Genomic DNA, 27,303 nt, shown 5'->3' on the forward strand with positions numbered 1-27,303 from the left:
TCCAGGATGCCTCACCGCTGCTGGCAAAGGAGACAGCCCTTCCTTCACCACTGCCCCCTGGCCATGCATCACACCAGCATGTGCATGTGGAGATCCATCAGGCGTGCTGTGACTCCAGGATGCCTCTGCGATGCTGGCAGAGGAGACAGCCCTTCCTTCACCACTGCCCCCTGGCCATACATCACACCAGCATGTGCATGTGGAGATCCATCAGGCGTGCTGTGACTCCAGGATGCCTCACCGCTGCTGGCAGAGGAGACAGCCCTTCATTCACCACTGCCCCCTGGCCATGCATCACACCAGCATGTGCATGTGGAGATCCATCAGGCGTGCTGTGACTCCAGGATGCCTCACCGCTGCTGGCAGAGGAGACAGCCCTTCCTTCACCACTGCCCCCTGGCCATGCATCACACCAGCATGTGCATGTGGAGATCCATCAGGGGTGCTGTGACTCCAGGATGCCTCACCGCTGCTTGCAGAGGAGACAGCCCTTCCTTCACCACTGCCCCCTGGCCATGTATCACACCAGCATGTGCATGTGGAGATCCATCAGGCGTGCTGTGACTCCAGGATGCCTCACCGCTGCTGGCAGAGGAGACAGCCCTTCCTTCACCACTGCCCCCTGGCCATGCATCACACCAGCATGTGCATGTGGAGATCCATCAGGGGTGCTGTGACTCCAGGATGCCTCACCGCTGCTGGCAGAGGAGACAGCCCTTCCTTCACCACTGCCCCCTGGCCATGCATCACACCAGCATGTGCATGTGGAGATCCATCAGGGGTGCTGTGACTCCAGGATGCCTCACCGCTGCTGGCAGAGGAGACAGCCCTTCCTTCACCACTGCCCCCTGGCCATGCATCACACCAGCATGTGCATGTGGAGATCCATCAGGCGTGCTGTGACTCCAGGATGCCTCACCGCTGCTGGCAGAGGAGACAGCCCTTCCTTCACCACTGCCCCCTGGCCATGTATCACACCAGCATGTGCATGTGGGGATCCATCAGGCGTGCTGTGACTCCAGGATGCCTCACCGCTGCTGGCAGTGGAGACAGCCCTTCCTTCACCACTGCCCCCTGGCCATACATCACACCAGCATGTGCATGTGGAGATCCATCAGGCGTGCTGTGACTCCAGGATTCCTCTCCGCTGCTGGCAAAGGAGACAGCCCTTCCTTCACCACTGCCCCGTGGCCATGTATCACACCAGCATGTGCATGTGGAGATCCATCAGGCGTGCTGTGACTCCAGGATGCCTCACCGCTGCTGGCAGAGGAGACAGCCCTTCCTTCACCACTGCCCCCTGGCCATGAATCACACCAGCATGTGCATGTGGAGATCCATCAGGCGTGCTGTGACTCCAGGATGCCTCTGCGATGCTGGCAGAGGAGACAGCCCTTCCTTCACCACTGCCCCCTGGCCATGCATCACACCAGCATGTGCATGTGGAGATCCGTCAGGGGTGCTGTGACTCCAGGATGCCTCACCGCTGCTGGCAGAGGAGACAGCCCTTCCTTCACCACTGCCCCCTGGCCATGCATCACACTAGCATGTGCATGTGGAGATCCATCAGGCGTGCTGTGACTCCAGGATGCCCCACCACTGCTGGCAGAGGAGACAGCCCTTCCTTCACCACTGCCCCCTGGCCATGTATCACACCAGCATGTGCATGTGGAGATCCATCAGGCGTGCTGTGACTCCAGGATGCCTCTGCGATGCTGGCAGAAGTGTGAATCTGGACCGGAGACGGTTCTACCCCCACCGCTGAGTTCTGGCGGAGGCCGCAAATAGCAGAGGACGCTTGTTGTGGCAATAATTAGGCTGATGAATTTCACTTTAAAGACATCAGTTTGTTTTTCCTGCGGCGGAGAGTGTGTGTTGGCGCGCGGCCAGAGCGCCGCTTCACGTGTAGCGCTTCCTGTCGCCTCGCGCTTCATTAGCGCCCGGGCGGCACGCCTCGGTCCGCGACAGTCCTCGGGGCACAGGGTTGTGTGTGGGTTCAGTGACATGCTGCTCTCACGTCACGGCGGCCATCTTCACCTTCACCTTTCACTTCAACATTTGCCGAAATTGTTAAAAATTTGCCAAAAATTCTGTTTTCTTTTTAAATATTCCGCCAAAAATTTTCAAATTTGTTAATTCAAAAATTAGCATTTCGAAAACTTTAAATACTTTTTGCCTTAGAAATCACACAAATTCCTAAAAGATGCTCAATCATCCATGTCTACAGCCCCCGATAAGACTTTGACGTCATCTAGGATTATGGCGTCACTGTAGCGATTTCCGTTACGATGGCTATCTTGAAAATGTTCACTTATTATCTGATTTTAATGAAAAAATTTAAAATTTATAAAAACATTAAATAATCAAATTTTAACTAAAATATTTTAAAAATACTATTGCAATTGCCGTTACGGCCGCCATCTTGAAAGTTCGTAATTTTTATGTAAGAAAATCGGGATTTTTTTAAAATTCCCATAAAAATCGATTTAATTTAATAAAAAAAATTAACAAAAATAATTTTAAAACATTTTATAATAAAATTTAACACTTACGCCATGGAGCTAGCTCGGAGTCCTTGTTCGAACCTGGTAAAGACAAAATAAAAGTGAACGATCCTTCCTCCACGGAAGCCGCCAGCAGACTGACCTCCCACCACTTATGCCAAAGTATATATATATAAACAGCTATAATGATGTCATGTCCTACATCTTGAAAATCCGTATTTTCAATGCTAAAAAACAGGGAAATTTTTTTTAAATTTATAAAAAGAATTAAATAATTAATATTTAATAAAATATTACTTATAAACCACCGTTACACATATCGTTATGCCCACCATCCTAATTCTAGTAGTTTTGTATGTTTCGTTATGCCCACCATCTTGGATGACTATGACGTCTCGTTACACTTTACATTAAGTCCGCCATATTAGATTCTTGTATTTTTCACTTTTCGTTACGACCACCATCTTGAAAAATGGTAATTTTGTTCTAGAAAATCGGGAAAATTAAAAAGTTAATTAATTAAAATTTTATGAAATAATATTTAAAAAAAAAGGAATTATGCCTTGTAGTCCTTGGTTCTAACCTGGTAAGAGCGAAAATAAAAATTCATCGATAGATCTTTCCTCCACTTTAGCCGCTGGCAGACTGACCTCCCACCATTAATGCCAAGGTATATATATTCAGCTGGTATGTCGTCATGTCCGCCATATTGTTTTCGTCTGCTGGAGGCTTCCATCTTGTTTTTGTCTTCTAGAATGCACTGCCATCGTATTAGTTTAAGATTTACCCACTAGAGTGCAGCAATAGTTTATTATTACTGTGGCACCCGCCATCTTGACATTTGAGCACCATCTTGAAATTGTGTCATTATTTAGCTAGAAATTCAGGGAAAATTCCAAAATTCATTTTAAAAATTTGCAATCAATATACTGATTGATACGATCAGTTCCTGTTTTTGGTTCAATTTTTGATTGATGCCATAATTTTTAGTTTCATGTAAAAATATCAACTTCAATAAATAATGTGGTAAGTCATAAAAAATGCATAGTCACCAGGCCAACCATAATCCTATAAGCCATTATAACCGCCATCTTATAAATTTGTCATAATTAACCTAGAAATTCGGGAAACAGTTCAAACTTCATCACAAAAATCACTCATTAATTTACATACTGATTCGATACTTGATTCGATATCTGGACGATAAAAAAATTATTAAATATAACATCAATTTAGCATAATTGTGAAAGGTTCGAGAAATAAAACACTGCAATTTCATTTAAAAAAATTTATTACATAATTCATATTCTACTACAGGATCACTTGCGAAGATTAGTAGTCTTATAAAATTTAGGCCTGCATAGGCGTGAAATGACTAATTCTTAGCTCCAATCTGTTTATACTAGACAGAGACTAGTCAGAACCTTTACTGACATAGTCCTCTTCTTGACAGAGTTTCTGGACACCATGTTTAAGTTTAACAAATTTCTTCACATCGTAAGAACTGTAAATTACTGAAGCCGATGTCTTGAATGCACATTTTTTCACTTTATAATCGAACGGATATGGCTTTCCATATATAGGCCTACAGTCCAACAACAAGTTATATTTGAAAGGAACGTTTTTTGCTACGTCATCAGTAAGCTTATTGATTATGTTCTACCTGATACTGTCAAGAAAAGTACAAATGTAATTTGACTTACTAAATGTATTTAGATAATAGTAGTCTTTCAATGTTCCACGAAATGCAGACTGTGCCGTAGGCACACGGACTTCACCTTTACAGTTTTTCGCATGTCGACGCAAATTATCAATTCGAGTAAACCATTCATGATACTCATCACAGCGAAACTTCATGCGAGATGGATTCTTCGTACATTTACTCCTCTCATGTCTTCGTACATCCTGGAAAATGCGAACGACATATCACAGTAGCTGCAAGGATACCATGGTGATTCAGACCCGATTCAGATACTGACATTGCCATAGTTGTACCATTTCCAGGCATACTCTTATGAACATCAATGCATCGTTGTTGTATAGAAACCTTTATTTTCTGCCGCGCAGCATGACCTCTGCATGTCTTCATGGGTTTTTTCATACTTATCTTTTCTGGCAAACTGCTTATGACATTTCTCACAACCAAACATTTTGCGAGATGGATTCTTAGCACATTCTCTCTTCTCGTGTCGACGAGCATTGCTGATGTTTGAGAAAATCTTGTCACAGTAACAGCATCGATGTTCGTTAGTTGTTGACGAATCACCATCCATTGAAGTCTCCATCGAGGTCGAAACAGCGTTCGTCGAGGTTTCCTGTGCAGCCAACACTACCGGCATTAAAGTCTCTTCTGCTGGTGGTATCTCGACTGTTGAAGTCTCCTCTAGTGTTGACGTCGACGCCATCATCATCGACAATGACATCAGGGTTTCCATAGAGTATTGTGCTTAACCACTCCTTACACTTATTACAGTAAGACCACGTCATCAGTGATGTCGATGGAAGGCCGGCCCCACAAATTAAGTTTCTATGCCAGGAAGAGAATCGAGGGGGGAAATCCTGGAAAATATGAAGAGCTGAATTAAGTTCATATTTTATGAAATTCTATTTATCTCCTACAGAGTATGATATGTCTATAATAGAAGAAAGCCTACTCTTCAACACATTATTTATCTCAGCTAGTTTACTCTAGGATAAAAACCCTGGGATAACAGCTTGTCGAAACACATGTCTGTATAAATTTTGGACTAAAGTCATTAGGTGTTACCCGAAATAATTAGGGAGTGTTCCCCAAAGATATGACATGCCTATTTGCTAGGTACCTGCTTCAGTGATAGATGATGACTTCAGTAGTATATAATAGGGCATCCAGCACCTGGCTTCTGGCTGAGATTAGAGGGGCCGACCGACATCTGACGACATGGTGGCCATCTTGGATGACCTTAATCTTAACCTTTGACCTTGAACTTTGAACTTTAACTTTAACCTTGATCTTTATCCCGGCGAGCATGTTGGTTCAGCCATCTTGGATCCATCTTCTTGGATTCTGCCATTTTGTTTTCTATATATTTCCACCATTTTGAATACAGCAATTTTGTTTTTTATAACTTTCCACCACCTAGGAATCAAGTGCTCTAACTTCCTTATGTTGAAATTTTCGTTACAACCGCCATCTTGAAAATCCTTAATATTATGCTAGAAAATTGTGAATTTTTTTTAATTTATATAAAAATTAATTAAATCAAAATTTAATAAAAAACATTTTCTAAACAGTGTAGCAATTTTTGTTACGGCCACCATCTTAGCAATAATTAATTATTATGATATTAAATCGGGAAAATTTTTAAATAAAAAATTAATTAATCATATTTTAATATAATATTATTTAATAAACGAACTTACATCATGTAGCTCGAAGTCCTCATTTCAAACCCGGTTAGGGTAAAAATAAAGAATGGCGAACGATCCTTCCCCCAAGGAAGCTACCGGCAGATTGTCCTCCCATCACTAATGACAAGACATATATATATATCACCAGCTAGTATGATGTCATTTCCGCCATCTTATTTTCACATGCAGGAGGCTGACATCTTGTTTTTATCTGCTAGAGTGAACTGCAAAAATGTTAGTTTAATTTTTATCCACTAGAGTGCAGAAACCATTCGTTATTCTGGGGCACCCGCCATCTTTAAATTTGGACGCCATTTTGGAAATCCATTTTTATTTAGCTATAAATTCTGAAAAGTTCCAATATTCATCGAAAAATCTGCAATTAATATACTGATTGATTAAATAGACTCCTGTCCTTGGTTCGATCCCTGGGCAATACAAAAAAGTTTAATTTTAAGTCAAAAATAATAATTGAAATAATTATGGTGGAAATTTCTAAAATAAGCTTAAATTCCTCTACTACCAGCCTCTAGTAAGCTGATGATGACATATTGTTCGTCATATTTAAAATTCATAATAATTAACTTAGAAATTTGGAAAAAAACTTCATATCATCATCAAAAAAATCACTCATTAATTAATTGATTCAACCAATGGATTCCTCTCCTTACTTCGATACTTGATCCAAAAATTTAGCCTTGTAGCCATGTAGCCGCAGAGCCAGTTGGAGCCTTGTAAACTCGTAGCCTCGTAGCCTTGTAGCCTCGTAGACGTTTAGCTTCGTAGCCAATTAGCCTTGTAGCCTTGAAACCTTTCAGCCAGTTGGAACCTTGTAGGCTTGTAGTATTGTAGCTAAATTTCATTGTAGCAATTGGAGCCAAAGATAGTTGGAACCATATACAGTTGGAGCAGTTGGAGCCAAACATTTTTGGAGACATATCCTATTGTATTCGGCGACTGGTCGTATCCTCCTGAGTTTAATGTTCATTTTAACATAAGTCCTTTTTGTTAAATGCATGTAGTCAAGACAGTAGTATCGTATACTTCTGATGAGATCGTATCCTACAGAGTTAAATTTTCGTGTAAAAGTACATCATTTTCTTTATATAAGTATCCTCTTTTGATTGTTTTTCCAATTAAAAAAAAAATTTCATTGTTTAGTGTGATTGTCAATTATTGTCCTTTTCGTTATGTGTGTATGCAAGTCTGTACTCAGAACTTAATATGTATTGGATCACAAACTCTTGGTCCTGTGGTAGGTGTAAAACATTTTTCAGGGATTCTTGGCCTTATAGTAAATCTAAAAAGTGCTTAGTTTTGAGTCTATTTTCTTGTATTAGGTTATATCCATACTGTAGTTCTGAAGGTTCAGACCTCTTGTCTTGTCTGCTTAAACTAGGAAATGATTGTTTGAAAGAAATAACAGTTATCGACAAAGAAGAAATTGTGATTCGGAGATGCTTGGCCTGTGCGCCTGGAATTGTACAAGAACTGTTTGAAAGCTATTACAAGTAGCGAAAAAATACACCCCTTTGGTTCATAGATTTTTTGGCTTATACACCTAATATGTACATGACCTGTTTGAAAGGTATTCCAAGTTACGGACAATCAGACCTCTTGGCTACTGACTGTGTGTGCCTGGTCACCAAATAAACATGCCTGACCAACCTACTAGTTGTGCCCGGCCAAACTGAGAGATTTGTCTGTCCAACCTACCTGATGTGCCTGGTCAACAACTCGATGTGCTTGACCAACAACTGTATATGTCTGATCACCGACTGGATGCATCTGGGCATTAACTATATGTGCCCTGCCATCTACTGGACGTGTTAGCCTGACCAACTATCTGACGTGCCTGAAAACAAACAGCAGGTGTCGAGCCAACAACTACTGGCTGTGCCTGACCACTAACTGGTCGTGTTAACCTGACTACAGACTGGACATGTCTAGCCAACAACTGTATGTGTCTCGTCACTGACGGGACATGCCTGGTCACTGAATGGACATGCCTGGCCACCAACTGAATATGCATGACCAAAAATTTACTGTGTGTGGCCACTGATTAGATGTGCTTGGTTAATTGACTGTAATGTATAACTGCCCTGAAAACACATGTCAAGGCATGCTAAAATCTCTCTTCGCTTTATAAGAAGACTGCAGAAATCAAGAAACACATGTAAATTATTTGTTTTTTGTTGTACTTGTAGAATTTATGCGATAAAGTGATTATATGTAATTTTTTTGTTTTATTGCTTGAATCTGTGCCTTTTATGGTAATTTTATTAATTTTTTTTACCCAGTGTCTCATAAGGTAATGTGGGCGCGTAATAAATAAAGCACTTAATAGAACTTGTGGGGACTTGTCGAAGATCACTCCAGAACATGCCACATAGAACTAACTGTCCGAGTGAAAAGCAATCCTCTCTTAGGTCTATTCCTGCATCATTTTATCACTGGCCATGTTATTTATTTATGGCCATTGCAAAGAAGACATTAACAGGGGATTGCAGTTTCTTGAATTTGAAGACGTAGTCAGATGGTATAAGCTGTATTCGCGGTAGGAATACCGATACCGATAAACCCCCCCCCCCCCCCTCAACACACACAAGATGTGACATAAGTCTTTTTAACCCTTGCAAGTTAAATGAAAACTCAAGTAACAACTACTCATCTATGTCGTAAAAATATTTAAGTTATACTTCTTTATTTAAATCATATTATGAAATCATGCATAAATTTTAATAAGACATTTTACAAATCCAATGTATAAAACTTAAAATACAATAGAAAATTAATACTTAAGTAAAACCAACTATTTCACAATAAAATAATTTAAGCTCTACTACTAACTTATATTACAAGCAGATAAGATAGTAAATTTAAAAATGACATTTTAGAAATCCAATATATGAAACTGAAAATACAATACAAAATACAAAAAAATATAAAATAAATCAAATTTTACCCTTTCAGTAAGTCAAATTGTTCAATGTTGAAACCCAACACAAAATCTGCAACAAAATTAAGAATTATCAGAATAGGTACTAAAATGACAATAAAATTGGAAAGTAAGGACATGATGGCAATAAGACATAGAAACAAAAATTGCTCTAAATCATAGTTCGTCTGGATTAATTTCTATCAGATCAGTATCAATGCAAGAAGCATCAACTGATGTCTTTAATTTTAAGTAAAAGTCATGTAAAACAGAAGTTACAAGTGGAAGCAGGTCCAAGTCTTTTTTCTTTGCTGCAGAAATTGCAACATTGTCAGTGTATCTCTTCACAAGATGTGTGGTTTGGAGATTATTCTTACCCCTTCGAAGGAAGCTTAAATCTTTGAAAGTACCTTCTCGAAGAGAATCTCTATAATGCAGCACTCCATAGTCTTTTAGATATCGCAACCACTTTATACACTGTGCCACTTGAATTGCTTGCCTTCCCTGTTTACTTTCCTGACCACTAAGGGCCCTTTTAACAAACCTGCAAAATCGAAGAACTCTTCTTGCGTCATTACTTTGACAGAAAGTTGCTGCTTCTGTCCTGTAGATCTTACAAGTTGATACCAAACATGAGGGTGATTTATGGGAAAGGGAAGATTTTTCTTCTTCTTTTCGATCAGAGCATGATCTACATCGCACTCCATGTGAGTGTGTCCTGGAATGAGAAACTTATGATTGATGGCACAGATGTGAGGGAAATCAACCATGGATTTTGAAAACATTGCCGACACATGTGTGTTCTTAGTATGACCCCCACATGTGTCGGAGTAAAAAGTCACCTCCTTAGCATCTTTTGGTAAACAACTTAAATGGTGGTACAAGCACGATGCAATTTCATTAGCACCTCTCCCTGCAATAGCTTCGTGCCACATGTAATTCGTAGATTTGCCAGTTGCAGTATCATGCACGGTTAAATTATAAGTTCATAACTGGCGTTTGTAAAATGCAAAGGAAGACGAAACAAATGGCGTAGGCAAACACTGTTGCAGATCAATTGTAAAACACTTTTTGGTTGGATCAATTTTTGAGATGTCCTTGTCTGCTCTTTTTGACTCATATGCCAGATCTGCTACTTCTTGATTTTTTTAGCACGTCTTCTGCCTCAGATTTGGCAGCTTCATTTGAATTGTCCATGGCACATAATTGCATTTGAAGGCTATCACATTTGAGACAAGTGTCTACTTTTGGCTTTTTAAATGACAGCTTCATGTTAAGGAATTCATTCTCATAGAGTTTTCTAGAAACAGGCTTCTGAACCTTCTCACAGTACATGCCATACATGATTTTAAGGTTTAAATGTGAAGGCAGATATTGTTTGTCATTTCTCTGTCTTGTGTAGTGACTTTCATAAGCGGGGAAAGATTTTATGTGCGCTCTTACTTCTTCAAGCTCTTCAGTTTTTTTATTCGATGTTGGCTTCTTACCGCGTTGGTCAGGTGATGTAATGCCACTGGTACTTGGTGAAATATTGCCGAGGTGCAATTGATTGTGAGTCACACTACTTATCACAGAATTGCACTGAACATCTGAACAATAACCAATATCTTGCTGATTATAACAGAAAGAAGAAGAGCGCTGTATATTGGAAGAATTACCAAAATCAGAATTATTTCATCCAAAATAATTTGCACAGAATTGCACTGAACATCTGAAGAATTACCAACATCTTTTTGATTGTGGTATAAAGAGGAACACTGAATATTTGAAGAATGACCAAAATCTGATTGATATTCTTGCAAACTTGCTGGCACAGGACTGCACTGAACATCTTAAAAATTACCACATCTCGTTGATTGTGGTACAAGGAAGAGGAGCACTTAATATTTGAAGGATTGAAAATATCTGATTGCCTCAAATTTAAACGAACTGGTACAGAGATAGGTACACTCAATATTTGAGGACTTACAAAAGTCACTTTGGTTATCATAGTAAGTAACTGTCTTAGCCCACTTATCAAGATCTCAAATATCCTTCTTGACCTTATTAGTCTTTTCTGTATCTTGTGTAGTAAGTATCTTTTTTTTATTTTTGCAAACATGTCTAAAAAAAGGGGTTTTATTTTTAATCTTTTGAAGTTAAAGAAGCAAAATTTTACAAAGTTTATTACGTAATTAGGCCTACTCACTAAATCCAAAACTAAATGGGCTGGGTTTTACTGTATTGTAATATTACTAAACCCGCAATATTAAAATTACGACTTTAAAGGGTTTGAATGAATAATGTTTAATAAACGAAAAGTTCTTAAACGAAAAGCTAACAGACTTTAATTAAACCATACTGCACATGCTAACACATAACTAACTACAAGTCAAAGTTTACTACTTACTGACCTGTTGTTCCATTTCTAGAGTTTATATCTTGCAAAGCCATGCCTACAATTCTCTTGCTGCGTTCTCCCATATTTAATACACCGTATAAGAGAAAAAACACAGTTAAATCTTTATATGTACAGGACTAGCATCTTCAAATTTTACATCTCACAACACACCAACAATGTAAATAGTACTGCCACTTATAATAAACATGAAACAAATGAAAATAATGGCGCTAGTAACGAGGAGCAGGATTACCAACATTGGTTGCCGAAATGAGTGTGACCGCCGGATTTATCTTTTTCAGTTATTTAAAAATATACAGACATTAAAACTGCCAAGAAAATTATTCGTACATGCGAAAATAAGACTTAGGACCTTTATATCTCTCTAATCAAAATGGCATAGCATGACTTATGCCAAATAAATCACGCTGACAAAAATATGTTATACTGGTCTAAAGAGCACATGATGACATTACCCTTAGTACAGATTGATAAAAGGTAGTCAAAATGACATAACATGACTTATGCCATTTAGATCACGCACACAAAAGTATTTTATAATGGTCTAAAGGTCACATGTTGACATAAGTCCTTTTTACATATCTATAAAAAAACTCAAAATGGCATAACATGACTTATGCCATTAAGAACACATAAAACAAAAGTATTTTATAATGACCTAAAGGGCATATGTTGACAAAAGACCTTTATACAGATCGCACATTTGAATTTTTGACTTAAGTCAATTAAACCAACGCTTATAACGGCCGTTATTAATAATTTTAGACTCATGCCCTTTGTACCATTGGAAAGCTTGGATTTTTCTGAGCATGACAGTATAAATATCTAAAAATTCAACTTTTTTGACTTAAGCCCTTTATACCGCGCACGAAAGAATTAAACACTTGATTGTTGAGTAGATTATTGCAGGGTTCATACCAATTACTTCGTAAGCAAACATTTTAATTTATTCTGACACATAAAAAGGATAAATAATAATACACATAATACTGACAAGTGGCATTTTAGACATAAAAATTACAATCCTTAAGTGACGCCCGGCCGTAGCGATCACGTTACCTACAACACCAAGGCCTTGCCTTCGCATAAGTCTAAGTCCGTACTTGAAGAACGGTGGGGAGGGGGGGGGAGTCCACACCAAAGCTTGCACACCGTCCTAAACCAACTTCTTCTTCCACCAATAACAAATTAAAGTTTTACTTATAACTCTCGCCGTGTAGTAGACATTCACGAACACTGTAGCGCACGCGGCGCCTCCGGGTACCCGGGCTGTAGACTCGGCGTAGGTGACACACAGTGGTGGATCCAGGATTTTGGTTTGGGAGGGGCTTGACCCAGCTGAGGCTAGGCTTTATCAAAGCAAACACTAAAACAATAGTGGACCCAGATGCTTTTGGAGGGGGCTTGAGCCCCTTAGCCTCCCATCTGGATCCGCTACTGGTGACACATGTAGCGCAGTCAAATGGCAGCGGTCTTCGCACTTCGGGGCGAGGTCCATTAACACTCGCCACTCACGAGAAGTTTAAGATCCCTTACGGTAAATACGTTGCCGTTCCTTCCAAATTATAAAATAAAATAAACCTGCTGATGCAGGCCGCTGCAACGATGGCACCGCGTAGCACTCTCGTTTGGGTCGCGTCCCTACTCCCGTGCACGGAGCTACACCGACACCCCATGTTCATGGCTCTCCACTCCAGTTCAGGAACTACCAGCTGTTCCGTCGTCGGTCAGTGCCCGCATGCCGCTGTCTCCCCCCGAGTCCATACAGTCTCTCCCCTGCATATGTCACACACCCATGATGTCATCCACCTCCCTCCGCTAATTCCCCTCTTTCATACGTGGACAAGTCCATTCAACAGAGGTAAATGGCCGTACGGAAAACTAAAGTCTTTGATTTATGTTAACTGAGACTTTTTAAGACGTAAATAAAAATAAATATGAAAGCAGTAACTATAAAAAATACGTTAACAATAAAATTAAACATAATTTAACATTAAACATAATAACATGAGACACCATAATTGTTTCAATTAAACCTCACTTGAGTAAACAAAATATCTGCCGAGTTATATTCTACATATTTATGATAGATGTGTTTAAGTTCTTTAAATATAAACCCACTTATCCACCTTGTTGTGCATGTAAATACTATATAAATATAATGTTTCTAAATTATAAAAAGGGGTTGCCTGTAAAGTTGGTTTACGGACGATAATTTTACATTATAACGTCATAAGAAAACATTGATGAAAAATTGCATACTTTTTAGTTTTCAAATATTATTTACAGATTTTGCAAATTTAATTTAAATAATTTTTTTTAAATATAATCACGAACAAATAGTTTAAAAGCCCACCAAAACCTGTTTGATATTATAGAAGATTTTTTTCGCACGGTGGTTGGCCAGTTCTAGCACGCTCGGCTCAGGTGGAACGTAACAAACTTTCGTGCATGCTGCCGGCGTCAAAAAACTGATAAGACTGTGTACGCTGTAGTTGGGCTCGACAGTGGCTCTCTGTGCTGTTGTTCCCTCAGCACCCGCCTTGGACCAACCACCCACTCGTCCACTCGTCGCCCACTATCGCTCGCTTGGAGCGGGGGAGGGTAGCCTCTTCACCCCCCTGCTCAAGCATCTCTCTCTCTCGCCAGTGACGCCACATCACACGTCGGCCTCCGTTGTAAATACTGGTCAGCGCCTCGATTAAATGTCTCGTAGCCCTCCGGAATGTCGCATCCTTCAGATGCTCCGTCTTAAAAGTCGAATCTGCGATGACAATGGCGTTCTAGTTACACTACTTCTCTCGACAGTGCTCTCGATTGCACAGAATGTTCCAGACAGGAAGGCGCACAGGTTCCGCGTGACAGGAGTCTTATTGTCAGAAAGTGCCGATTAATAGAAGGTCCTTGTATGTTTCCTATGACCATGAGCACACGGGACCTGCACCGGACGCCCTCTGGCTTGTGCGCTCTGGCCGGCCTCGTCTCTGGTCGCCTCGTAACAGTTTAGTTTAGAATTTTCTGAATTTATTATTTATTAACTATTCATTTTCAATTTGGAGGCTAGCATGGCAAACAAGATGGCAGTACAACAACCAACAATCTGTTGATTGGCACTATTGCATTTTATCGGTGAACAAAAAAAAAATCAGCAGTATACATTGGCAGAAGAAAAGATAAACCAACAAGGCATCATCTAATATGACTGCAATGATATAGTGGTGAGAATTACACACACACACAAACACACACACATATATATGTATATATAGTAGTGGAAGTCAACTGCCTGGTAAAAAGTGTGGAGAAAATATATTCTATTTATTTACAATTTAATTCGCCAGAAATAGAACCGAATACTCCAAAATTTTTGTTAAATAATTTAAAATTACTTTTAAAAAATGCCCTTTATTTGATCAATCCCATTACACCGGACCAATTAGTTTATAAACTACATTTTATTATTTTTTTTAATTTTAGGTAAAAACTTAAAAGGGTGTCATATTCACTCTGAGTATCATATTTCAGCGGGGGTGCAAAATTGTGGTGTTAGAGTGTGACATGGTCGTAGGGTAAAGGTGAAAATCACCAGAAACCTAGTCATGGACCTGCCCCACTTGTTTTTATGTGCTATCACAACAAAGAGATAAATACTAAAACTAACAAAATTTTAAGTAAACCTTTTCTATATAAGTTATAAAAATTGTGAGTAAATGTTTGCTATATTGTTTTTTTTTTTTATAAATTCATGAAATAAAGTATATTATTGGTAGTAATTTCCAATTTTTCCCACTGTGATATTCATAGTCATTATATTATTTTTTAATTAATACTTACACACATAATATTTTTCTTACTAAAATCTTGGGAAATAAAAAAAAGTTTCACGGCACATTGTTTGAAAAATCTGACTTTGAACTAAGAGTTTAAAACATTCCAAATAAAGAATTAAGTAATTCCACCACGCCTCCCGCCCACTTCCCTCACAAGGCCTCTGCTGCTCGCAGTCTCGTCACCCGCGAGACAACTGACGTGTAGGCCTCACTTCTCACCAGCGACGGGCAGATACAGTCCCCACACGAGCTCTCGGCTAGCCAATCCCCTGTTTGGACACCATGTCATTCAAATGTAACCACGAATAAAATAGTTACCTCATTCTCATAGTATAAACCATATAAAAAATCTTAAAACTATATATATAACAATTCTGCTTAAATTTATTTAAAAATTTAATAAGAATATCAAATGCTAACAATAATAATGTAAAAACAGTTTTCTAAAATTTAAAACACGAAAGTAGTATTCGGTGATTATAATAAAAAAAACAGACAGCATAAAAGTTTCTTATAAAAAAACTTTAAGAGCACAAGAAATACCAAGTGATTTTAAATTGTATTAACTTAAACATATTAAAGGATAAACATTTTGTTTTTATTCCTATTATAAAGTAATGATAACTTAAAATAAAACTTGTGTATAACAAGCCAGAGGTTGTGACGGGGAGGGTGAGGGATCGTGTGTGGTGTGTCAGCAGCAGCGTGGACATGCTGAGTCACCTGAGCCGGCTGGGAGGCCACCAGCGCCTGCGCACTCCCACCCCCGGCAGTCGCACCGCAGACCACACGTCTCCCAGGAGCAGCTCCTACACGCCTGACTCCAGCTCTCCTGCAAGGGACCGCAAGGGTGAGTGATACAGCAAGAGCCTATTGAAACTCAGTGCTTGACTCCCCTAGCAGCACCACTGCACTCCTGAATCCAGCTCTCCTGCCAGGGACCGCAAGGGTGAGTGACTACAGCAAGAGCCTGTTGAAGCTCAGTGCTTGACTCCCCTAGCAGCACCACTGCACGCCTTACTCCAGCTCTCCTGCCAGGGACCGCAAGGGTGAGTGACTACAGCAAGAGCCTGTTGAAGCTCAGTGCTTGACTCCCCTAGCAGCACCACTGCACGCCTGACTCCAGCTCTCCTGCCAGGGACTACAAGGGTGAGTGACTACAGCAAGAGCCTGTTGAAGCTCAGTGCTTGACTCCCCTAGCAGCACCACTGCACGCCTGACTCCAGCTCTCCTGCCAGGGACCGCAAGGGTGAGTGACTACAACAAGAGCCTGTTGAAGCTTAGTGCTTGACTCCCCTAGCAGCACCACTGCACGCCTGACTCCAGCTCTCCTGCCAGGGACCGCAAGGGTGAGTGACTACAGCAAGAGCCTGTTGAAGCTCAGTGCTTGACTCCCCTAGCAGCACCACTGCACGCCTGACTCCAGCTCTCCTGCCAGGGACTACAAGGGTGAGTGACTACAGCAAGAGCCTGTTGAAGCTCTGTGCTTGACTCCCCTAGCAGCACCACTGCACGCCTGACTCCAGCTCTCCTGCCAGGGACCGCAAGGGTGAGTGACTACAGCAAGAGCCTGTTGAAGCTTAGTGCTTGACTCCCCTAGCAGCACCACTGCACGCCTGACTCCAGCTCTCCTGCCAGGGACCGCAAGGGTGAGTGACTACAGCAAGAGCCTGTTGAAGCTCAGTGCTTGACTCCCCTAGCAGCACCACTGCACGCCTGACTCCAGCTCTCCTGCCAGGGACCGCAAGGGTGAGTGACTACAGCAAGAGCCTGTTGAAGCTTAGTGCTTGACTCCCCTAGCAGCACCACTGCACTCCTGACTCCAGCTCTCCTGCCAGGGACCGCAAGGGTGAGTGACTACAGCAAGAGCCTGTTGAGGCTCAGTGCTTGACTCCCCTAGCAGCACCACTGCACACCTGACTCCAGCTCTCCTGCCAGGGACTTCAAGGGTGAGTGACTACAGCAAGAGCCTGTTGAAGCTCTGTGCTTGACTCCCCTAGCAGCACCACTGCACGCCTGACTCCAGCTCTCCTGCCAGGGACCGCAAAGGTGAGTGACTACAGCAAGAGCCTGTTGAAGCTTAGTGCTTGACTCCCCTAGCAGCACCACTGCACGCCTGACTCCAGCTCTCCTGCCAGGGACTTCAAGGGTGAGTGACTACAGCAAGAGCCTGTTGAGGCTCAGTGCTTGACTCCCCTAGCAGCACCACTGCACGCCTGACTCCAGCTCTCCTGCCAGGGACTTCAAGGGTGAGTGACTACAGCAAGAGCCTGTTGAAGCTCTGTGCTTGACTCCCCTAGCAGCACCACTGCACGCCTGACTCCAGCTCTCCTGCCAGGGACCGCAAGGGTGAGTGACTACAGCAAGAGCCTGTTGAAGCTCAGTGCTTGACTCCCCTAGCAGCACCACTGCACGCCTGACTCCAGCTCTCCTGCCAGGGACCGCAAGGGTGAGTGACTACAGTAAGAGCCTGTTGAAGCTTAGTGCTTGACTCCCCTAGCAGCACCACTGCACGCCTGACTCCAGCTCTCCTGCCAGGGACCGCAAGGGTGAGTGACTACAGCAAGAGCCTGTTAAAGCTCAGTGCTTGACTCCCCTAGCAGCACCACTGCACGCCTAACTCCAGCTCTCCTGCCAGGGACCGCAAGGGTGAGTGACTACAGCAAGAGCCTGTGGAAGCTCTGTGCTTGACTCCCCTAGCAGCACCACTGCACGCCTGACTCCAGCTCTCCTGCCAGGGACCGCAAGGGTGAGTGACTACAGCAAGAGCCTGTTGAGGCTCAGTGCTTGACTCCCCTAGCAGCACCACTCCACTCCTGACTCCAGCTCTCCTGCCAGGGACCGCAAGGGTGAGTGACTACAGCAAGAGCCTGTTGAAGCTTAGTGCTTGACACCCCTAGCAGCACCACTGCACGCCTGACTCCAGCTCTCCTGCAAGGGATTGCAAGGGTGAGTGACTACAGCAAGAGCCTGTTGAAGCTCATTGCTTGACTCCCCTAGCAGCACCACTGCACTCCTGACTCCAGCTCTCCTGCCAGGGATTACAAGGGTGAGTGACTACAGCAAGAGCCTGTTGAAGCTCTGTGCTTGACTCCCCTAGCAGCACCACTGCACTTCTGACTCCAGCTCTCCTGCCAGGGACCGCAAGGGTGAGTGACTACAGCAAGAGCCTGTTGAAGCTCAGTGCTTGACTCCCCTAGCAGCACCACTGCACGCCTGACTCCAGCTCTCCTGCCAGGGACCGCAAGGGTGAGTGACTACAGCAAGAGCCTGTTGAAGCTCAGTGCTTGACTCCCCTAGCAGCACCACTGCACTCCTGACTCCAGCTCTCCTGCCAGGGACCGCAAGGTTGAGTGACTACAGCAAGAGCCTGTTGAAGCTCTGTGCTTGACTCCCCTAGCAGCACCACTGTACTCCTGACTCCAGCTCTCCTGCCAGGGACCTCAAGGGTGAGTGACTACAGCAAGAGCCTGTTGAAGCTCAGTGCTTGACTCCCCTAGCAGCACCACTGCACTCCTGACTCCAGCTCTCCTGCCAGGGATTACAAGGGTGAGTGACTACAGCAAGAGCCTGTTGAAGCTCTGTGCTTGACTCCCCTAGCAGCACCACTGTACTCCTGACTCCAGCTCTCCTGCCAGGGACCGCAAGGGTGAGTGACTACAGCAAGAGCCTGTTGAAGCTCAGTGCTTGACTCCCCTAGCAGCACCACTGTACTCCTGACTCCAGCTCTCCTGCCAGGAACCGCAAGGGTGAGTGACTACAGTAAGAGCCTGTTGAAGCTTAGTGCTTGACTCCCCTAGCAGCACCACTGCACGCCTGACTCCAGCTCTCCTGCCAGGGACCGCAAGGGTGAGTGACTACAGCAAGAGCCTGTTAAAGCTCAGTGCTTGACTCCCCTAGCAGCACCACTGCACGCCTGACTCCAGCTCTCCTGCCAGGGACCGCAAGGGTGAGTGACTACAGCAAGAGCCTGTTGAAGCTCTGTGCTTGACTCCCCTAGCAGCACCACTGCACGCCTGACTCCAGCTCTCCTGCCAGGGACCGCAAGGGTGAGTGACTACAGCAAGAGCCTGTTGAGGCTCAGTGCTTGACTCCCTTAGCAGCACCACTACACTCCTGACTCCAGCTCTCCTGCCAGGGACCGCAAGGGTGAGTGACTACAGCAAGAGCCTGTTGAAGCTTAGTGCTTGACTCCCCTAGCAGCACCACTGCACGCCTGACTCCAGCTCTCCTGCCAGGGACCGCAAGGGTGAGTGACTACAGCAAGAGCCTGTTGAAGCTTAGTGCTTGACTCCCCTAGCAGCACCACTGCACGCCTGACTCCAGCTCTCCTGCCAGGGACCGCAAGGGTGAGTGACTACAGCAAGAGCCTGTTGAAGCTCTGTGCTTGACTCCCCTAGAAGCACCACTGCCCGCCTGACTCCAGCTCTCCTGCCAGGGACCGCAAGGGTGAGTGACTACAGCAAGAGCCTGTTGAAGCTCAGTGCTTGACTCCCCTAGCAGCACCACTGCACGCCTGACTCCAGCTCTCCTGCCAGGGACTACAAGGGTGAGTGACTACAGCAAGAGCCTGTTGAAGCTCTGTGCTTGACTCCCCTAGCAGCACCACTGCACGCCTGACTCCAGCTCTCCTGCCAGGGACCGCAAGGGTGAGTGACTACAGCAAGAGCCTGTTGAAGCTTAGTGCTTGACTCCCCTAGCAGCACCACTGCACGCCTGACTCCAGCTCTCCTGCCAGGGACCGCAAGGGTGAGTGACTACAGCAAGAGCCTGTTGAAGCTCAGTGCTTGACTCCCCTAGCAGCACCACTGCACGCCTGACTCCAGCTCTCCTGCCAGGGACCGCAAGGGTGAGTGACTACAGCAAGAGCCTGTTGAAGCTTAGTGCTTGACTCCCCTAGCAGCACCACTGCACTCCTGACTCCAGCTCTCCTGCCAGGGACCGCAAGGGTGAGTGACTACAGCAAGAGCCTGTTGAGGCTCAGTGCTTGACTCCCCTAGCAGCACCACTGCACACCTGACTCCAGCTCTCCTGCCAGGGACTTCAAGGGTGAGTGACTACAGCAAGAGCCTGTTGAAGCTCTGTGCTTGACTCCCCTAGCAGCACCACTGCACGCCTGACTCCAGCTCTCCTGCCAGGGACCGCAAAGGTGAGTGACTACAGCAAGAGCCTGTTGAAGCTTAGTGCTTGACTCCCCTAGCAGCACCACTGCACGCCTGACTCCAGCTCTCCTGCCAGGGACTTCAAGGGTGAGTGACTACAGCAAGAGCCTGTTGAGGCTCAGTGCTTGACTCCCCTAGCAGCACCACTGCACGCCTGACTCCAGCTCTCCTGCCAGGGACTTCAAGGGTGAGTGACTACAGCAAGAGCCTGTTGAAGCTCTGTGCTTGACTCCCCTAGCAGCACCACTGCACGCCTGACTCCAGCTCTCCTGCCAGGGACCGCAAGGGTGAGTGACTACAGCAAGAGCCTGTTGAAGCTCAGTGCTTGACTCCCCTAGCAGCACCACTGCACGCCTGACTCCAGCTCTCCTGCCAGGGACCGCAAGGGTGAGTGACTACAGTAAGAGCCTGTTGAAGCTTAGTGCTTGACTCCCCTAGCAGCACCACTGCACGCCTGACTCCAGCTCTCCTGCCAGGGACCGCAAGGGTGAGTGACTACAGCAAGAGCCTGTTAAAGCTCAGTGCTTGACTCCCCTAGCAGCACCACTGCACGCCTAACTCCAGCTCTCCTGCCAGGGACCGCAAGGGTGAGTGACTACAGCAAGAGCCTGTTGAAGCTCTGTGCTTGACTCCCCTAGCAGCACCACTGCACGCCTGACTCCAGCTCTCCTGCCAGGGACCGCAAGGGTGAGTGACTACAGCAAGAGCCTGTTGAGGCTCAGTGCTTGACTCCCCTAGCAGCACCACTCCACTCCTGACTCCAGCTCTCCTGCCAGGGACCGCAAGGGTGAGTGACTACAGCAAGAGCCTGTTGAAGCTTAGTGCTTGACACCCCTAGCAGCACCACTGCACGCCTGACTCCAGCTCTCCTGCAAGGGATTGCAAGGGTGAGTGACTACAGCAAGAGCCTGTTGAAGCTCATTGCTTGACTCCCCTAGCAGCACCACTGCACTCCTGACTCCAGCTCTCCTGCCAGGGATTACAAGGGTGAGTGACTACAGCAAGAGCCTGTTGAAGCTCTGTGCTTGACTCCCCTAGCAGCACCACTGCACTTCTGACTCCAGCTCTCCTGCCAGGGACCGCAAGGGTGAGTGACTACAGCAAGAGCCTGTTGAAGCTTAGTGCTTGACTCCCCTAGCAGCACCACTGCACGCCTGACTCCAGCTCTCCTGCCAGGGACTGCAAGGGTGAGTGACTACAGCAAGAGCCTGTTGAAGCTCTGTGATTGACTCCCCTAGCAGCACCACTGCACGCCTTACTCCAGCTCTCCTGCCAGGGACCGCAAGGGTGAGTGACTACAGCAAGAGCCTGTTGAGGCTCAGTGCTTGACTCCCCTAGCAGCACCACTGCACTCCTGACTCCAGCTCTCCTGCCAGGGACCGCAAGGGTGAGTGACTACAGCAAGAGCCTGTTGAAGCTCAGTGCTTGACTCCCCTAGCAGCACCACTGCACGCCTGACTCCAGCTCTCCTGCCAGGGACCGCAAGGGTGAGTGACTACAGCAAGAGCCTGTTGGAGCTCAGTGCCTGACTCCCCTAGCAGCACCACTGCACTCCTGACTCCAGCTCTCCTGCCAGGGACCGCAAGAGTGAGTGACTACAGCAAGAGCCTGTTGAAGCTCAGTGCTTGACTCCCCTAGCAGCACCACTGCACGCCTGACTCCAGCTCTCCTGCCAGGGACCGCAAGGGTGAGTGACTACAGCAAGAGCCTGTTGGAGCTCAGTGCCTGACTCCCCTAGCAGCACCACTGCACTCCTGACTCCAGCTCTCCTGCCAGGGACCGCAAGGGTGAGTGGCTACAGCAAGAGCCTGTTGGAGCTCAGTGCCTGACTCCCCTAGCAGCACCACTGCACGCCTGACTCCATCTCTCCTGCCAGGGACCGCAAGGGTGAGTGGCTACAGCAAGAGCCTGTTGGAGCTCAGTGCCTGACTCCCCTAGGAGCACCACTGCACTCCTGACTCCAGCTCTCCTGCCAGGGACAGCAAGGGTGAGTGACTACAGCAAGAGCCTGTTGGAGCTCAGTGCCTGACTCCCCTAGCAGCACCACTGCACTCCTGACTCCAGCTCTCCTGCCAGGGACCGCAAGGGTGAGTGACTACAGCAAGAGCCTGTTGAAGCTCAGTGCTTGACTCCCCTAGCAGCACCACTGCACGCCTGACTCCAGCTCTCCTGCCAGGGACCGCAAGGGTGAGTGACTACAGCAAGAGCCTGTTGGAGCTCAGTGCCTGACTCCCCTAGCAGCACCACTGCACTCCTGACTCCAGCTCTCCTGCCAGGGACCGCAAGGGTGAGTGACTACAGCAAGAGCCTGTTGAAGCTCAGTGCTTGACTCCCCTAGCAGCACCACTGCACGCCTGACTCCAGCTCTCCTGCCAGGGACCGCAAGGGTGAGTGACTACAGCAAGAGCCTGTTGGAGCTCAGTGCCTGACTCCCCTAGCAGCACCACTGCACTCCTGACTCCAGCTCTCCTGCCAGGGACCGCAAGGGTGAGTGGCTACAGCAAGAGCCTGTTGGAGCTCAGTGCCTGACTCCCCTAGCAGCACCACTGCACGCCTGACTCCATCTCTCCTGCCAGGGACCGCAAGGGTGAGTGGCTACAGCAAGAGCCTGTTGGAGCTCAGTGCCTGACTCCCCTAGCAGCACCACTGCACTCCTGACTCCAGCTCTCCTGCCAGGGACAGCAAGGGTGAGTGACTACAGCAAGAGCCTGTTGGAGCTCAGTGCCTGACTCCCCTAGCAGCACCACTGCACTCCTGACTCCAGCTTTCCTGCCAGGGACAGCAAGGGTGAGTGACTACAGCAAGAGCCTGTTGGAGCTCAGTGCCTGACTCCCCTAGCAGCACCACTGCACACCTGACTCCAGCTCTCCTGCCAGGGACAGCAAGGGTGAGTGACTACAGCAAGAGCCTGTTGGAGCTTAGTGCCTGACTCCCCTAGCAGCACCACTGCACTCCTGACTCCAGCTCTCCTGCCAGGGACCGCAAGGGTGAGTGACTACAGCAAGATCCTGTTGGAGCTCAGTGCCTGACTCCCCTAGCAGCACCACTGCACTCCTGACTCCAGCTCTCCTGCCAGGGACCGCAAGGGTGAGTGACTACAGCAAGAGCCTGTTGGAGCTCAGTGCCTGACTCCCCTAGCAGCACCACTGCACGCCTGACTCCAGCTCTCCTGCCAGGGACAGCAAGGGTGAGTGACTACAGCAAGAGCCTGTTGGAGCTCAGTGCCTGACTCCCCTAGCAGCACCACTGCACGCCTGACTCCAGCTCTCCTGCCAGGGACAGCAAGGGTGAGTGACTACAGCAAGAGCCTGTTGGAGCTCAGTGCCTGACTCCCCTAGCAGCACCACTGCACGCCTGACTCCAGCTCTCCTGCCAGGGACCGCAAGGGTGAGTGACTACAGCAAGAGCCTGTTGAAGCTCAGTGCTTGACTCCCCTAGCAGCACCACTGCACGCCTGACTCCAGCTCTCCTGCCAGGGACCGCAAGGGTGAGTGACTACAGCAAGAGCCTGTTGGAGCTTAGTGCCTGACTCCCCTAGCAGCACCACTGCACTCCTGACTCCAGCTCTCCTGCCAGGGACCGCAAGGGTGAGTGACTACAGCAAGAGCCTGTTGGAGCTCAGTGCCTGACTCCCCTAGCAGCACCACTGCACGCCTGACTCCAGCTTTTTGGCTCGTGCGGATCCCGAAGACAGCTTCTTGACCACATGTTCGTACCTGTTTGTTCGCTTCAGTCTGCACGGTATGTCATGGCGTGTATCCCTAGCAACTGATATAGGTTTGATGTGGACTGTGGAAGAATTCTTTCCTGTGTAATCCTACTGATGCTAAAAAATAAAAGAGCCGTAAAGTTATTTTAGAGTGCTGAATAGAGAGGCGTTTGGCCAGATAATGGCTTCATTTTGATGAAGCTTTCACTCGAAGGATGGCTCTTCCGCCTGTCACAATTCTCGAAGTGATGTTACACAGGTTAGCTTAAATTAAAAATTATTTATCTTGATTCAATTTACAATGAATTGAAATATTACCTTTGTCCCGTTCTTTACGCTTAGTTTTTTTTTTGTAATTTTTTGTTTAAAATGTTGAATCATACCACACGCCCGAAGGTAAATCAGAGGCCGCTGGCATATGGCGGTACTTCCTAGTGCGTGGATACTCCCAGGCAATACCGCCGCTTATTATACACCGAATATGTGTGCTCACAGTATTTATTATTAGAAATTTTATTTACATTTTCGCTAAATGTTTTATGCTCTTTTTTTCGCATTGCGATAAACACGCGCTCTAACACTCGGTTGTTTGTTTGTTGCTTAACATGGATATTTTAATAAGTCAATAGCTGGTTACTACAAATTCACGCACAATTGATTCATTTTAGTGCTTGCATAGTAATTGATGAAAACTGAATATATATACATGTGTGTGCGTGTGTGTGGGTGTGTGTGTGTTTAAAATTTATAACCTCCGAACTTTAACCTGCCTTTTATTTTCGTAAGGAAACAAAGTCATTAAGAAAGGTTGTCTGAAGAAATCTTGAGAACGTGCTTTTTTCTTTGGCTGGCGACCAACTTCTTACTTGGACCGCTCTGGTGGAACTAGTTAGGCTCAGAGAACTTCGTAACTTATGTTTATAGCTCGCAGCCGCGGGCCCACATTCAAAGACAGCTGCTACTATCTCACCTGGGCGGCAGGATATTATCATATTTATACGAGTTCATAGCAACTTTGTATTGCCTTAAATCATATTCTAAGATTGCCAGCTCGTGACTAAGTAAGCCCCATGTGACAGTCGCGTATGTCCAACCATCGTTGCAAGATATTACACAATTAACTGATTATTCCCTTGCGAAAAAAATCTTAACGCATTGGACATGGATTGGTGAAATTCTTAATTTTAAAAATTTACCCTTTATTGCCAAAAATCAATAATTACTTAAGCTTTACTTGTATGTATCTTGAAATCACACTACATGTAGGCCTACACTCTACACAAGAAAACTCTTGGAGAAGGCAAGTGCCGCTATTGCATAGCGAAGCGGGCTGGCCAATAAGAATGCAGCTGGCAGGCCATCAGAGCTGGAGGGGCTGCCATTGGCCACAAGCTCAAAAGCTATCTGTAACTTACGTTTTATTATAATGAAACAAATCTGTAAATTCGCAACTACAAACGTAAATTTGAGCAAAACGTTTACACTGTAGCAATTTTACAAATCTAAACGATTCTTAAATTGAGTTGAAAATTGCTGGATACGATATATTGAATACGTGTTTATAATATATTTTTTCTTTCGTTATCTGCTTTACATTGGCAGGCGCTGCTAATGGCATACATGATTATTTCTAAAAAAAGACTTAATGTTCAGATACTTCATTCACCGCTTCACTTAACAGCCATGCTTTATAAAAATTTATAAAACATTCTTTTTAGTTATTTTTTTACATGTAAGAATTTATGTATATAAATGGTAGGTAAATCCTCAAAACACATATAAATGTTTATGTTAAAAGATAGTATTTTTTAAATATTATGGATTTTTTTGTAAATTTGATAGTACATAGGCTAATGGTCTAAAACTTTATAGTGGTCACAAACTTTTTTGTATTTAAAAGGGTTAAAAATAAAATTTAAAAAATGAAGGACTTATAGCTCAGCGAGGGAATGAATTTTATTGTGATTTAAAATACACTTCATAATATACCAAGTGTTTTATTTATTGCATAACATGTACTTATCAATCAACTAAAATATAACCTGTTATTGTTACATACCAAAAGTATTTATTGAACACATTTATGTGTAACCTTTTATTAGTATTAGTTCTAGTAACTTAAATGACAACGTGTCAGTACTACTATTAATCTTAAATTCTGATTTCACTTTAATGATATTACTGACAAATAAATTCATGATTTATTATTCATGCCTTAAGAATAAAATAACAGAAAATAACAAACAGGTTATAAAGGAATCGGTATCTGCTATAATGTACGTCAGTTGTTTATGAATCAATCTTGTAGTTACATGTAGTTAGTCAAATCATGGAGATGATTCACAGTGATAATGGTAATCTTTTAAACATAATAGTTCAAAATGTGGCCGAGAAATTATTTTTATAAGTTCTTTGAGAAACTGTAAAAAACATATCTTTTATGATAACCGAGATGAAGAAACAAGCAGAATATCTGATAAGATATGATTCTAAGTCAAAGAAAACCATCTCATATTTTCATTTGCCAAGTGTGTTGTTCATATTATTGCTTTTTTATTTATAATTTATTTATGAACATTCATTTCTTAATAAAAATAGGGTTTTCAGGTGGAGATTCAATTATTTTTATTTAAGTTATTTGTGTTCAAATTATTTAATTATATCGTTAGTAAAAAAATTTAGACTATTGGGCTCAGCATAAAATAACGAGACCAATGGACTGAGCTATGAATTGAAGTTATCATAACAATTATTAGATAAACAAAGAAAAAACTATTTAAAATATTGCATTAATTAAAATTGTTTAATGTAGTCAGTAGCTTTTAAAAAACGTTTTAACAGGGAAGGGGTTTTAATCACATCAAAACTTTGGCTGAAACCACGGACTCTGGCACTTCCTCTCTGCACTTCTGTCACTGCTACAAGTCGTCTGTCTTATTGCGTATTTTAAATGTGTGGTTATTTCTTGCCTTTACGATACATGTTTACAAAAGGTATTGTAGCATAGTTCAACTAAAAAAAAAGTTTCATTAGGCACAACAATAGGTTTGGTTCGTCTCCTGACATCGATGAAAGAGAATATATACGTGTGTATAATATCACATGCGAGTCCTCACCACGACGAGTTCAGGTCGTGGCTACAAAAGAAAAATAGAACACGTTCAGTAGTATATACTGGCTGGTACTGGCGCAGGCTTCAGGCTGTGGTGGCGGTGTTATCTGCCATCTTGGATTGTGACGTCACGGCGGCCATCTTGGACTCAAAAATTGCTCAAAATTCTTCAAAATTGACTCACAAATTCCCGTTTTGAGGGTAAAATTCTCGTTTTCTTCCTCCAAAATTCAAAAATTAGGATTTCAAAAAACCTC

At 44.4% G+C, this 27,303-nt stretch overlaps 1 protein-coding gene across 1 annotated transcript in view; it reads left to right on the forward strand.

The window, feature by feature from the left end:
- Positions 1 to 27,303, forward strand: part of LOC134535720 (T-box transcription factor TBX10-like) — a 591,112-nt gene that overhangs the window by 470,601 nt on the left and 93,208 nt on the right. Inside the window, exon 7 of the mRNA XM_063374928.1 lies at positions 15,765 to 15,913. Within this exon, the coding sequence (XP_063230998.1) occupies positions 15,765 to 15,913 (149 nt within the window). The remainder of the gene's footprint in view (positions 1 to 15,764; positions 15,914 to 27,303) is intronic.

This window comes from Bacillus rossius, chromosome 10, assembly GCF_032445375.1.
Source record: "Bacillus rossius redtenbacheri isolate Brsri chromosome 10, Brsri_v3, whole genome shotgun sequence".
NCBI classification, from domain to species: domain Eukaryota; kingdom Metazoa; phylum Arthropoda; class Insecta; order Phasmatodea; family Bacillidae; genus Bacillus; species Bacillus rossius.